The following is a 14,971-nucleotide window of genomic DNA, read 5'->3' as shown; positions in this document are numbered from 1 at the left end:
TTGCCTTTTTGTGACCTTTTTTGTTTTAAGCAAAGAATACATCATTGTAAAACAGAAGCTAGAAAAGCTTTTTACAAATACATAATCAACGTGGTTATCTCCAGTTTGTCACGAGTGTGACTAAAATGAAAAGTCTTTGGAACTGTTTGGTTGATGTGCAAATCTCCAGATTCAAATTTAGGATCCTTTGAGGCTTTTGCTGGGTTCATATGGAGATACATATACCAGATGCTATAGTGTACATTTCTGTAATTTGTGTGTTTGCCACTATTTTCAGTGGACAGCATTATATCTGGTTTATCTGGGGAACAGGAATTACGCTTATGGAACACATTCACAATAACATATGTAAAACAATAGAATTCACATCTTCATAACTTGAAATTTCCATTTCTTTCCCTAAAAGAGAAGAGATCCTGGGTGATACCCCTTAATAAGCCTATCACATGTGGTCAAAAGACCCCACATTGCAGCAGTCCTTGAATTAAAGAAGGGTTGATGCTGCCCCCACTAGAAACTTCAATGTCAATCAGAATTTACCCAGGCTCCAATCATTGAAGGTATTTAGGCTCCGAAATTCCACTGAAATCAATGGTTCTGGGTCCCAGTGATTTATCTTTGTTAGATATGTTGTTTGGAAGCAGTTTCAAATTCTCATTCCCATGAGTTAAGCATGCTGCCTTCACTGCACTTAATATCTCCCAGCATGCATCCCTCAGTGTCAAAAATATAGATTATAATTTATTTGGCCTCTTCTTTTTTTTTTTTCCTTTCCTCCCTCTTCCCAGGTTCTCATTGCCATAATTTTTGTCATCAAGGTTTTTTTTACATGATTTAGTGTTATTTATTGATGTTTCCATCCCATTCTTCTGCAAAACTGTTCTGTGAGTCTGGTCTTCTGTGAACCTGTTCCAGATGGATATAAACCAGGGGCGGGCAAACTACGGCCTGTAAGCCAGATCCGCCCCCCCCCCAGCCATTTTAAGCTGGCTCTTGAGCTCCTGCTGGGGAGTGGGGTCTGAGGCTTGTCCCGCTCTGGCATGCCAGCTGGGGAGCAGTCAGGGGCCACTTCACATGGCTCCCAGAAGCAGCAGCATGGCCCCCCCTCCGGCTCCTACGCGCTCCAGTGGCCTTCTAAGGTGCTCCAATGAGAGCTGCAGGGGTGGTGCCCGCAGATGGGGCAGTGTGCAAAGCCGCCTGGCCACGCCTCTGTGTAAGAGCCAAAGAAGGGACCTGCCACTGCTTCCAGGAGCTGCTTGAGGTAAGCGTTGCCTGGCGCCAGCACCCCTGAGCCTCTCCCCATGCCCCAGCCCCTGCCTCAGCCCTGATCCCCCTCCTGCCCTCCAAACCCCATGATCCCAGTCCGGAGCACCCTCCTTCACCCCAAACCTGTCATCCCCAGCACCACCCCGAGCCCGCACCCTCAGATGGAGCCCTCACCCCCCCCACCTCAGCCCAGAGCCCCCTTCCACATCCTGGACTCCTAATTTCTGACCCCACGCCAGAGCCCGCACCCCAAACCAGGGCCCTCACCTCCTCCTGCACCCCAACCTCAATTTTGTGAGCGTTCATGGCCTGCCATACAATTTCTATTTCCAGATGTGGCTCTCGGGCCAAAAAGTTTGTCTACCCCAGTATAAACAAACACACATTTTATTTTAAATTCCTTTTCCATTTAAGGAGTGAGCAAACATTAAGACGACATGGTTGGTTCCAAGGATCTCAATAAATGAAATCACTGATGGCTTAAGTCTGTTTTGGAATCTTTATTGGTGTTTTTCTGGAAAGAGTTGTGATAGTTCTACTTCTTTTTAGTAGATTAAAAAATTCTTATAATACAAATTAAAATTTGGATTTTAAAAAAATATATTTTACAGGAATTTGAAGATCACTATGTTGAGTTTAAAGCAAAAATCCTGGATTTTGACAGACATTTTGGGTCAATCCTTTGTGTAGGATTTCTTGACTGTTCTGATTTAGAATTGGCATTCAAGGTCAATTCTGAACAAACATAACTATAAATCAGTTCTTTGTTTAAAAGTCACCATGGTACTAGATAATGGAGTTGAATATTTTTAATTTTTAATCCAGATGAAATATTACTAAGTCATATAAGTGGCTCAATAATACTCACAAATACTAGATATAAAGTATTATAATAATACGTTTTCTCAAGTGCAGTTCATCTTTAGGAGGTTATTCTAGGACATCTCTAATCAAGTTGAAAGTTGGAGACTAAGGGCAGTCGGCTCCTGTTGAAGTCAGTGGGAGTTTGTGAATGACTTCAGTGTGAGCAGGATCAGCCCTAATATTTTTAATACTACAGACATTTTAAATAAAGTTATGAATGCAAGTCCCTTCCAGACATTGATGGGCTCTGGATCAGGCTTTTGTCCCCCTAGTCCAAAAAGCACTTAAGTGTTTTATTTTTAAGTATATGAGTAGTTCCATTGGGCTCAATCCTACAAGGTGCTGAGAGCCTCCTGACCTGAGGCAGAGGCGATGTACTTGGGGGGGGGCATACAGGATCACATGCCTCCCCAGATTTCTGCCTTCCATTTCCTGCACTGGGGGGCTTGCAGGGCGGAGCCACTGCAGTGCAGGGGGCTCAGCAGAGTCCCGGGAATCTCCATGGAGGGACTGTCCCTGCCAGGCCATTGGAGCAGGTGGTGGCAGCAGGAGGGACAGGGTTGTTGCTGGCACCGAGAAGTGGGAGCCGGGCTGGGGGGGAACCAGCAAATCCCATCCTTACCTTCCCCGAACCAGCCATGGGTGCTGGGCTCCACAGGGGCTTCAGTGGATGGAGAAGCCTAGAGAAAGGAGAAGCCCTGCACACCTTGGGGCCAGAGCACAGGCCTACCAGGGCAGTAGAGGGGTGAGGAAGGCTTGAAGCCATTGCCTGGGAGGCTGCTGCAAAGCCTGCGAGTTTGGGGCAGGAAAGGGCTGGAAATCACCTCTACCTGCTCCACTCCAGCACTTACCTGAGGAGCAAAGAGGCTCTCTGTGCCTGCACTGCATGGGGCTCCGGGAAGCTTTGGCACACGCAGGGCTCGGCTCCTGTTGGGCTGCATGCTGTGCGGGAGGGCTTTCCTGGGGTCCTGGCCCAGCCAGAGGCAGCGAGGGAGGAAGGAGCCTGCTGGGCAGGCTGCAGGTGTGCTGAGTGCTCCTGCCAGGGGCTGGTTCTCTGTACAGTGCTGAGAGCAGCAGGTGCTCCACCGGGGGCATATGGAGCAGCAGCACAGGTTGGGGGCTGAAAGGGCAAAGCAGGGAGGGGACAGTGAGGGGGGAGGCAGAGAGAAGGAGAGCATGCAAAGGGCCGATGGAGAGCAGCAGAGGCAACGTGTGGGGTGGTGAGGAGCCCCCCATTACCTTTAAATTGTGCCCCCCCCTTTCAACGATTACCTGTCGTCTCTGCCTGAGTGGGAGTTTAGATCATCTAGCACTTCCCAGAAGCCCTCAGCCCCTTGAGGGAGTGGGCTCATAGAAAATTACTTTTCTCATTGTTTATAATCTTTGTGAAGTAATCTTTTCTGGTATTTGTATATATAAGTACTTTTTAAAACATACCCACTATGCTGAGCTTATTTATCTGTTTTTTGTGGCAGTAGATTTTCTGTGACTGGCATGTTTAGTACTATAGGTGGAAATTTGCCTTGGAGCTCCCAATTAATGTTTTGTCTTCTGTGCATTGCATGCAGAGGATGAAAGCTAAATAATCTCAAATGAAAAATAGCTCTGTGATTTTTTCACTTTGTCACTAAAACCTGCTGCTTTATCCAGCCTTTGAAGAACTATTTGTTTGCCTTTTGGATTTTGTAATGTTAAACATAAGGTACGGAAAACAACTGTCAGGACAAAGTCAATACTGTGATTTGTTAGTCAGGTAGTAGCTATACACCATGTGGATTACACTCAAATTGTGTCAAGGTAGGTCTTGTAAACTGTTTAATAATGCACAGTGTGTCTAGGACAATTGTAGTTAATATTCAACTAAATAATTTGAAGTGCGTTTTTCTAAGGTTGCCACCTTGGATGCAGTTGAACGTATGCTTTGTTGTAATTCTCTCTCTCTCTCTCTCTCTCTCTCTCTTTTTAAAGTTATGCTATTTCTTCCAATGAATTTGGATGCACTGAGCAGGGTTAAGAAGCAGGGTAGTTTTAAAAATTCAGTTAATGAGTAATTTATTGGCCTCAGATCTGTTTAACCTTTAAATAATCCAGGCCTAGCATATGCCATGAAAACTGAATCTAATATATTCTTCATAGAATGTAGCTGTTTTTCCTGCTTCTGGATTGTCAAATAGTAGACTTTGTTTTAGAAAGGCATTCACCTACATAAAAACAGCCATACTGGGTCAGAACAAAGCCAGTATCCTGTCTTCCGACAGCGGTCAATGCCAGGTACTTGAGAGGGCGTGAACAGAATAGGTAATCATCAAGTGATCCATCCCCTGTCACCAATTCCTAGCTTCTGGCAAAACTGAGGCTAGGGACACCATCTCTGCCCATCCTGGCTAATAGTCACTGATGGACCTGTTCTCCATGAACTTATCTAGTTCTTTTTGAACTGTTATAGTTTTGGCCTTCACAACATCCTCTGGCAAGGAGTTCTACAGGTTGACTGTGCCTGGTGTGAAGAAATATTTCCTTTTGTTTGTTTTAAACCTGCTGCCTATTAATTTCATTTGGTGACCCCTAGTTCTTGTGTTATGAGGAGTAAATAACATTTCAATATTTACTTCCTCCACACTCGTCGTGATTTTATAGACCTCTATCATATTCCCCTTAGTCGTCTCTTTTTTTCAGGCTGAAAAGTCCCAGTCTTTTTAATCTTTCCTCATGCAGAAGCTGTTCCATACCTCTCATCATTTTTGTTGCTCTTTTCTGTATCTTTTCCAATTCAATATCTTTTTTTTGAGATGAGGTGACCACATCTGCTCACAGTATTCAAGATGTGGGTGTACCATGGATTTATATAGAGGCAATATGATATTCTTTGTCTTATTATTTATCCCTTTCTTGATGATTCTCAACATTCTGTTAGCATTTTTGACTGCTGCTACACAGTGAGTGGATGTTTTCAGAGAACCATCCACCATGACTCCAAGGTCTGTTTCTTGAGTGGTAACAGTTAATTTAGACCCCATCATTTTATATGTATAGTTGGGATTGGGATATTCATCTATGTGCCCTTATCAACATTGAATTTCATCTGCCATTTTGTTGCCCAGTCACCCAGTTTTGTGAGATCCCTTTGTAACTCTTCGCAGTCTGCTTTGGACTTACAAAACTACTCAATTTAGTTATCTGCAAATTTTCATCTGCAAATTTTGCCACCTCACTGTTTTTACTCCCTTTTCCAGATCATTTATGAATATGTTGAATAGGACTGGTCCCAGTACAGACTCTTGGGGGACACTACTATTTACCTCTCTCCATTCTGAAAACTAGCCATTTATTTCTACCCTTTGTTTCCTATCTTTTAACCAGTTACCGATCCATGAGAGGACCTTCCCTCTTATCTCATGACAGCTTACTTTGTTTAAGAGCCTTTGATGAGGGACCTTGTGAAAGGCTTTCTGAAAATCTAGGTACACTATATCCACTGGATCACTTTTGTCAACATGATTGTTGACCCCTCAAAGAATTCTAGTAGATTGGTGAGGCATGATTTCCTCATGTTGATTCTTCCCCAACAAATCACGTTCATCAATGTGTCTGATGCTTCTTTTTTTTACTATAGTTTCAACCAGTTTGCGTGATACTGAAGTTAGGCATACCCACTTGTAATTGCCAGGATCACCTCTGGAGCCTTTTTTAAAAATTGGCATCACATTAACTATCCTCCAGTCATCTGGTACAGACGCTGATTTAAATGATAGGTTACATACCACAGTTAGTAGTTCTGAAGAAACTCAAATGTGAAATTGAAGAACTCTTGTGTGACTACCATCTGGCTTTGGTAACTTATTACTGTTTAGTTCAGGGGTGGACAAACTACGGCCTGCAGGCTGGATCTGGCCCACCTGCCATTTTAATCAGGCCCTTGAGCTCCCGCTGGGGAGCAGGGTCGGGGCCACTCCATGTGGCTCCCGGAAGCAGTGGCATGGCCCCTCTCTGGCTCCTACGCATAGGGGCAGCCAAGGGGCTCTGTTCTGCTTGCTGCCCCTGCCCCAAGCACTGCCCCTGCAGCTCCCATTGGCTGGGAACAATGGCCAATGGGAGCTGCAGGTGCGGTGCCTGCAGGCAGGGCAGTGTGCAGAGCCGCCTGGCCGTGTCTCCACATAGGAGCTAGAGAAAGGACATGCTCAGTGCTGCCCAGAGGATTCAGGGGTCGTGGGGCAAAGCAATTTTGGGGGCCCCTTCCATTAAAAAAAAAGTTGCAATACTATAGTATAGTATATTGCCCCGGGGCCTGGGGCAAATTGCCCCACTTCCCCCCCCCCCCCCGGTGGCTCTAGACATGCCGCTGCTTGAGGTAAGCGCCACCCAGAGCCTGCACCCCTGAGCCTCCCCCTGCATTCCTACCCCAGCACTGATCCCCCTCCCACCCTCCAAACCCCTTGATCTCAGCCCGGAGTACCCTCCTGCATCCCAAATTCCTCAGTCCCACCCCAGAGCCTGTATCCCCACCCGGAGTCCCCTCCCACACCCTAAACTCCTCATTTCTGGCACTACCCCAGATCCGGCACTCCCAACCAGAACCTGTACCCCAACCCCAATTTTGTGAGCATTCATGGCCCACCATATGATTTGTATTCCCAGATGTGGCTCTTGGACCAAAATGTTTGCCCACCCAGGTTAGTTTATCAGTTTGTTCCAAAAACTCCTCTAATGACACCTCAATCAGGGACTGTTCCTCAGATTTGTCAACTAAAAAGAATGGCTCAGGTTTGAGAATCTCCCTCACATCCTCAGCCATGAAGACTGATGCAAACAATTCATTTAATTTCTCCGCAATGGCCTTATTGTCCCTAAGTGCTCCTTTAATACCACGATCGTCCAGTGGCCCCACTGGTTGTTTAGCAGACTTCCTGCTTCTGATATACTTAAATTTTTTTTTTGCTATTTCTTTTGAGTCTTTGGCTAGCTGTTCTTCAAATTCTTTTTTGGCCTTCCTACTTATATTTTTACACTTCAGTTGCCAGAGATTATGTTCCTTTCTATTTTCCTCAGTACGATTTAACTTCTGCTTTTAAAAAAAGTGCCTTTTTGCCTCTCGCTGCTTCTTTTACTTTGTTGTTTAGCCACAGTGGCACTTCATTGGTTCTCTTACTATGTTTTTTTAAAATTTGGGATGTACATTTAAGTTGAGCCTCTATTATGGTGTCTTTCAAAAGTTTCCATGCAGTTTGCAGGGAACCTAAAACTACATGTTTTATATGAACTTGTGGGATCACATTAGATCAGGAGACCAGTGTCTCACTGGGAAAGGAGGAAGATCTCTGGATAGTGAGAAAATGGAAGAGAGAAGATCTCAGAAAGATCAGAGCAGGCTGGGATTTTGAAAGGAGACTAAGGACGTTACTTGCCCTTCTTCATTTGAATTTGAAAATCCCAGCCCCATCGTTTTAAGTGTCATAAATTAAACATTCACACCAGAAGCCTTTTCCAGTACACTTGTTTAGTACAATTTAATACCATATTGGCAAATATGTAGGGCCAGATTCTCAACTGGTGCAAACTGGGGGTCTAGCTCCATAAAGATTTGGCTCACATGTTTCAGGAATGCTATTTTTGATGTGAAATTTTCAGTGTGAAATAAGACTAAAAAGGTACTTTTAATACAAATTTGAAGTATTATAAATGATGGAATCTGACATGCTTTAATTTTTATAGCTTTTAGCCATCTTTGGCTATTTTCTGGAGAAACCTATTATTATGGAGATTTTTAGCCCAAATTACATCATCTTACTGCAAATGTTTGATGAAGAGCTGAATAATTGCAAACACGTGTATGAAGAGCGCATTAGGCAGGTATATAGCAAAGCAAAAATAAAAGCAATATTTTTCTGGTTTTTGTTAGGTGTAGCCGATGAACTCTTACTTCATAATTGATTGTATACTCATTTTGTTATATTAATGCTTGCAGGTGGAAGAGGGGAATGAAATAATAAACAAAAAAAAGCCATTTACTTCAGGAAACCTTAAATGGTCCAAAGCACTTCAAGAACGAATACAGACATTCTGGTCAAACTTTTTGTATTTGTCTCACCGGTGAGTGTTCACACTGTTGTTTATGACTGTAGCATTAACGACCCTTGAACATGGCATTGCCAGTTATTGGTGAAAAAAAGTACTTTGTCTATGTAAGCGTTGTTCATCTCTCTCCCAGGAATCTACCAAATATGCATTGCTTGCATAATATGATTTTTCAGATTTGTAGAGATTGTCTTAAGGTAAAGGGACCTCATGGCTTTAGCAATTTACTTATTGTTTCACTGTAATATCAAGATTTGAGAGATGGAGACATTTTGTTATCAGACTGGAATTGACAAGAACTCAAAACATAACTATTGTATAAAAAAAAATCTATTTGTAGATGAAATTTTAATAGCTTCATATACAATTTTATTATTTACTTTTATTATAGCACTTGAGAGCCCCAGTCATGCACCAGGATCTACTTTTAAAGGAGGTCTCTAAAATTACACGATAATCTTGTATACCATTTTAATGTAAATGTTTTTCTATGTGCATAATCTTTGATGTTAAAACAAAAATAGCATGTATATGAAATGATGGGCACAGTTTTAGAGGCTGTATTGTGGCCCCTTTGCAACTGTGGCACTTTTTAGTTTACTTCCTTGTTTGCGCATTAGAATTGTTGATGTCAATACAAGTTGAGGAACAGTTTTAGGGCCTGAATCTGCAAAATTAACCACACATATACAACCTTTAGCCAATGCAGCTCTTTGCAGGTTTGGGGCCCTCAGTAGTAAGTGCTGATACACACAGAGTGAACTCCTCTTATGGGTATCCTGTACAACCTCAGAATTGCTTTTTAATGTTTATAAAAAGTGTTGTCTGATGAGTAAATCACAGACAAAACAAAGCTGAGAACATCTTAGCTTTTGAGACAACACTAACTTGTATTCTGTTTAAGCAAAAAGTTTGTTCTACATGGGTAAAACTTTCAAAAGTGCCTAAATGGGACTTCGGGGTGTTCAGAACCCACACTGGGACTAAGGAGCAGACTCTGCCCCACCACACCTGCAGAGCCTGCTGCAGCAGGAGCTTCAAATGGAGCCAGACAGCTCAGAAGGAAGAGAGACCAGATAAGAAGGACAGACCTGTCTTGAGAGCTCTCGTGCAACGGCACAGCAGAAGCCCTTACTGCAAAGAGGGGCCTTGGGAGAGGGTCCAGGGAGGAGGCCCAGGAGAGAGGTAGCTGGAAGCTTTCTCTCTTGGGCTGAGGACTGAAAGAAGCTTGGGAGATGGAGTCTTGAACTGGGAGCCTGACAGAGTCAGGTACTAATCAGGGACTGCAGCAGAGTGTGCTAGCTCCCAGGTGGGCAGTTGGGGGAAGGGGGGCCACAATTTGTGATCTTGGACCAGTATGCAGCTGGGGCTAGCTTGCAAGGAACAAGGCTATCAGCTGAGCTCAGTTGGGCTGAAGATTCTGTTTTTGCTATTTTCTGTTAGATTTTAAGTAAAGAACTTTGAGGCCTTGTGGGAAGCAAGTGATAGGAGGTAGGTGTGGTGCTGCCTTTTGGAATATTGGGCAATAAGTACAACCACTGAGGAAGGCAAGCATGCCCTCTCCCTTCCACACAGCTTTTTTTATTGTCCTCAGTGAGGCTGTTAGGTCTAATGCATTCACACTCTTGGTCTCCGTTCAACTTTTTATGTGTTTTGACTGATGAGACCAGAATTAGGAAAATATTTATAAACAGAGGACATTCTCTAAATTTTTACAATGTCAGAGGTGAGACTTTTGCATCTAAATTTATTTGGCAATGTTATTGTTAATGAATAAAGTGGATTGAGTGATTTGTTTCTCTCCCAGAATCCTGGAAGGTTCTGAGACTGCTTTAGTTTATCAGAAATATATAGAGGTGTTGACTTTAATTGACCGATATGAAGAGCAGATCTACTGTGAATGGAAATCTCAGGTGGATGAAGTTTGTCAATTTAATTTAGATCAACCACTAATTAAACGCAATCCTGAAAATGGTCTCCTAAGTGTGAATTTTGACTCTAAGGTACGATATAAAGCATTACAGTTAAATGTGTTGTCCAGTGTTTTTTCCCCGTGAATTAGAAATGTTGACAGAATTATAAATCAGGAATATTCCTAAAGTGAAATTAATATTTCAGTATATTATTAAATCATAATGCTTGGGGAAAGTGCCTTTGTTTTATGCTACAGTTCCTATGATTGTTTATATTATTGTCTTAGTTTTTCACTTGGAAAATATGGTTGCCCTGTGCCAGCATTGGAGAGAATTTTCACCTTCAGAAATAAAGAAGGTGGTTGTAATATTGAATGCTTTCTCTAGAGACAGCTGGAGAATAATAATAATAATAATAATAATATTTGGCAGTTACAGTACAGTATATAGCACTTTTAGATTGCTAAACCCTGCCCAACCTCACCCTCACTCTCTTGGATCTAATTGAAAGAGGCTCTATTCTATAGAGGTTCTTATAACATGCTCACCACCATAGTATCTGAGCATCTTACTATCTGAGGTTACACACAATTAAACAAAAAACACATCTTCTGAAAGGAGACTTAAAAAAATACTGCTTTGTTTCTTATAGCTAGTGGCTTTGTTGAGAGAGGTGACATGTCTCCTGACGTTGAATCAATCTGACAGTCCAGATTCTGCGTTAGCAATATATGAGAAAAGGAAATTTTTTGCTAAGGTTTGTGTTTTCAGGAAGTATGAAATATATCCTTTTTATTGCAAAATTTTTTGGTGTATGTGTGTGTGTGCGCACTCTACTTATTCTTCTGTACAATATCATTGAAATATGCCTTTCTCTGCATAATCTGGGGTAACTGGGTTTTGTGTGGAGAACTCTGCAGGAGACCAAATAGTTCCTGCAACTGGCAGGGAGGTAATGGGGTTGTAGCACAGTTTGGAATAGTAGCTATAGCATCCACACAGGCAGATCCAGTTCAGGCTGGCAGATCCACTTTAACTTCATAGTTAAAGTGTGGATCTAATAGCTCCTTGACTCGTCCAGCTCCATGGTCCCACAATCCATTTCATGCTGGCCCATTTGGGGCCAGAATGGTTCTCCCTTTTTAGTGCACAGGGGTATAGTGGCCCTACTGAATAGCTGCTTTGCCAACATAAAGAGCCATGTAGGCATTCAAATGGCACTGGGGGCCCTACTTTAGAGGAATTTCACCCTATGAATGTCTTTTTACACCAACAGTATATTGGAAACCTTGAACTCATTGTTCAGTGGTACAACAAACTGTTCTGGAGACTGAATATCCTCTGATTGAAACTGGGCTGAGAGTCATTGATGATCAGCTAAGAGAAGCAGAAGAAGTGTTCACGTGGCAGAAAGAGAATTGCTGGAGATGTATTGAATAAGTGAAAGCTACAGTGTATGATTTGGAGCAGAGAGTTCAACAGTCAAAGGAGAATATTAAAACAATTCAGCAGATTATGAATGCATGGCAGAACACACACTCTTAGCCAGGAAAGATGATAGGAAAGATGCTTCAAGTCTGGAGGATAAAGAAGATAGACTTGCTAAGAAATACAAGTTACTAAAAGAGGATGGCTACAGGATTCATCCGCTTGCTGAGATAATTTCTGCAATAATCATACATAGTTTTTACGTGATCTTCTAATCTTTTTCTAAAAAGCATATTTTAATTATTATTAATTATTCATAACCACACTTGTATTAGCATCCTGCAAAGAATGTGTTTAAATTAAGGATAAGTGGGGTATATCTAGAGTAACAAGAAAGGGGTTATATATTTGGTGTTCTATAATCTGCAAATTGTTAGCATTCAATTAAATTAACTGATGTATACTTGACTGTTCAAGTATTGAAATAGTTATACAAATTATATAATAGTCCCTTTAAAATTAACACATTTAAAGACAAATAGGGACAAGATGGAAAAATAATCTTGATACTGATTGAAATTAGCATTGCTTTTTATCTCATTAGATGAGGAATTACTGTCCAGATTGAATTACGGCACAGCCATTGTCTGTTTCGTTTCCCTGATGCCCTGTGATAAATTTTTCCTTTGACGTCTACAGGTAAAATCACCTTTGCAACTGGAGCTATACTGTAGTCTATCTTTCAGAGGGCATATTTATAACATAATTTCTTTCTAAATTTGAAGATTACATAAATTATGTGCTTAATTAAAAACGTTTAGTGTTTAATTTCCCTGTTATTTATGAATGCTAAATAAAATGTAACAACCCCCCCCAAATCCCTCAAACATCAGCTGCTGTGCCTCACAATTACCAGTAATCTGCAAGAAAGTAATTCTGTATCGAAGCACTGACATGAAAAGAGATTTCCCACCCCAATTCCTCGCATGCCTCGCCCCCTTTTTTGCTGACTTCCTTGAAAATTCTCTGCTTGTCTGTTTTCTGGTGCAAATTGCATGTCAGATGAAAGAGAAAATAGACTTTAAATATTTTTTCTTTATCCAATAACTTTTTTTTTTATGCCATTACCTTGACTTTGTCTTCTGGTCCATGTTCTAATCTCTGTTTGTTGATAGTGGCAAGTAAAGAGTTTGTTTTTATTTAAGAACTAGACCAGATGAGGATTTTTATCTCTTTGAAAAATATTATATGTAGATAAACCTAATAAGAGCTTAAACTGGGGTGCAGAACAAGCAGTAATGTGCAGTAGTAGTGTGCAGTGATATTCTTTCAACATGGTGATGCTCCATTGAAATCACAATGTAACATAATAATTCAGGCCCTGAACTGCAATCTGATACATACAGGAACCTTGTCCCTGCACAGAGTTCCACTAACATCAAGGGGCTGCAAACAGGTGCAAGGTCCACCCAGGCAGATAAGATTTTAGGATCAGGGCCATACTTGTTAAAATGGGTATCACTGGTATCTTATTTTGTCCTAGATACTTACCACATAAAATGGTATTGAAGCAGTTAAATATGTTGAATGATGAATCATTTGCACTAGATAATTGTATGATTAAAACATTTTGTAACTTGTTTTTTCTTTCCCAGGAAAACTTAAAGCTCTTCAAAGCAGATTCCTCCTCAGACTCTTGGAAGATTTATATAGAGTTCATTGATGACATTATAGTTGATGGTTTCAGAGTAGCAGCCGTGTTAGTCTGTATTCGCAAAAAGAAAAGGAGTACTTGTGGCACCTTAGAGACGAACAAATTTATTAGAGCATAAGCTTTCGTGAGCTACAGCTCACTTCATCGGATGCATTTGGTGGAAAAAACAGAGGAGAGATTAATATACACACACACAGAGAACATGAAACAATGGGTTTATCATACACACTGTAAGGAGAGTGATCACTTAAGATAAGCCATCACCCACAGCAGGGGGGGGAAAGGAGGAAAACCTTCCATGGTGACAAGCAGGTAGGCTAATTCCAGCAGTTAACAAGAATATCAGAGGAACAGTGGGGGGTGGGGTGGGAGGGAGAAATACCATGGGGAAATAGTTTTACTTTGTGTAATGACTCATCCATTCCCAGTCTCTATTCAAGCCTAAGTTAATTGTATCCAGTTTGCAAATTAATTCCAATTCAGCAGTCTCTCGTTGGAGTCTGTTTTTGAAGCTTTTTTGTTGAAGTATAGCCACTCTTAGGTCTGTGATCGAGTGACCAGAGAGATTGAAGTGTTCTCCAACTGGTTTTTGAATGTTATAATTCTTGACGTCTGATTTGTGTCCATTCATTCTTTCATGTAGAGACTGTCCAGTTTGGCCAATGTACATGGCAGAGGGGCATTGCTGGCACATGATGGCATATATCACATTGGTAGATGCGCAGGTGAACGAGCCTCTGATAGTGTGGCTGATGTGATTAGGCCCTATGATGGTATCCCCTGAATAGATATGTGGACAGAGTTGGCAACGGGCTTTGTTGCAAGGATAGGTTCCTGGGTTAGTGGTTCTGTTGTGTGGTGTGTGGTTGCTGGTGAGTATTTGCTTCAGATTGGGGGGCTGTCTGTAAGCAAGGACTGGTCTATCTCCCAAGATCTGAGAGAGCGATGGCTCGTCCTTCAGGATAGGTTGTAGATCCTTGATGATGCGTTGGAGAGGTTTTAGTTGGGGGCTGAAGGTGATGGCTAGTGGCGTTCTGTTATTTTCTTTGTTGGGCCTGTCCTGTAGTAGGTGACTTCTGGGTACTCTTCTGGCTCTGTCAATCTGTTTCTTCACTTCAGCAGGTGGGTATTGTAGTTGTAGGAATGCATGATAGAGATCTTGTAGGTGTTTGTCTCTGTCTGAGGGGTTGGAGCAAATGCGGTTATATCGTAGCGCTTGGCTGTAGACAATGGATCGAGTGGTATGATCTGGATGAAAGCTAGAGGCATGTAGGTAGGAATAGCGGTCAGTAGGTTTCCGATATAGGGTGGTGTTTATGTGACCATCGCTTATTAGCACCGTAGTGTCCAGGAAGTGGATCTCTTGTGTGGACTGGTCCAGGCTGAGGTTGATGGTGGGATGGAAATTGTTGAAATCATGGTGGAATTCCTCAAGAGCTTCTTTTCCATGGGTCCAGATGATGAAGATGTCATCAATGTAGCGCAAGTAGAGTAGGGGCATTAGGGGACGAGAGCTGAGGAAGCGTTGTTCTAAGTCAGCCATAAAAATGTTGGCATACTGTGGGGCCATGCGGGTACCCATCGCAGTGCCGCTGATTTGAAGGTATACATTGTCACCAAATGTGAAATAGTTATGGGTCAGGACAAAGTCACAAAGTTCTGCCACCAGGTTAGCCGTGACAGTATCGGGGATACTGTTCCTGACGGCTTGTAG

At 42.1% G+C, this 14,971-nt stretch overlaps 1 protein-coding gene across 1 annotated transcript in view; it reads left to right on the top strand.

The window, feature by feature from the left end:
* The window catches only part of DNAH11 (dynein axonemal heavy chain 11), a 308,597-nt gene that overhangs the window by 46,303 nt on the left and 247,323 nt on the right, over positions 1 to 14,971 (top strand). Inside the window, 9 exon segments of the mRNA XM_043507131.1 lie at positions 1,878 to 1,994; positions 7,840 to 7,977; positions 8,093 to 8,217; positions 10,010 to 10,205; positions 10,768 to 10,872; positions 11,392 to 11,434; positions 11,437 to 11,646; positions 11,649 to 11,782; positions 13,199 to 13,283. Of these exon segments, the coding sequence (XP_043363066.1) occupies positions 1,878 to 1,994; positions 7,840 to 7,977; positions 8,093 to 8,217; positions 10,010 to 10,205; positions 10,768 to 10,872; positions 11,392 to 11,434; positions 11,437 to 11,646; positions 11,649 to 11,782; positions 13,199 to 13,283 (1,153 nt within the window).

This window comes from Dermochelys coriacea, chromosome 2 (assembly GCF_009764565.3).
Source record: "Dermochelys coriacea isolate rDerCor1 chromosome 2, rDerCor1.pri.v4, whole genome shotgun sequence".
NCBI classification, from domain to species: domain Eukaryota; kingdom Metazoa; phylum Chordata; order Testudines; family Dermochelyidae; genus Dermochelys; species Dermochelys coriacea.
Note: the sequence above shows the minus strand (reverse complement) of the source record. Positions and strands in the feature narration are given on the sequence as shown.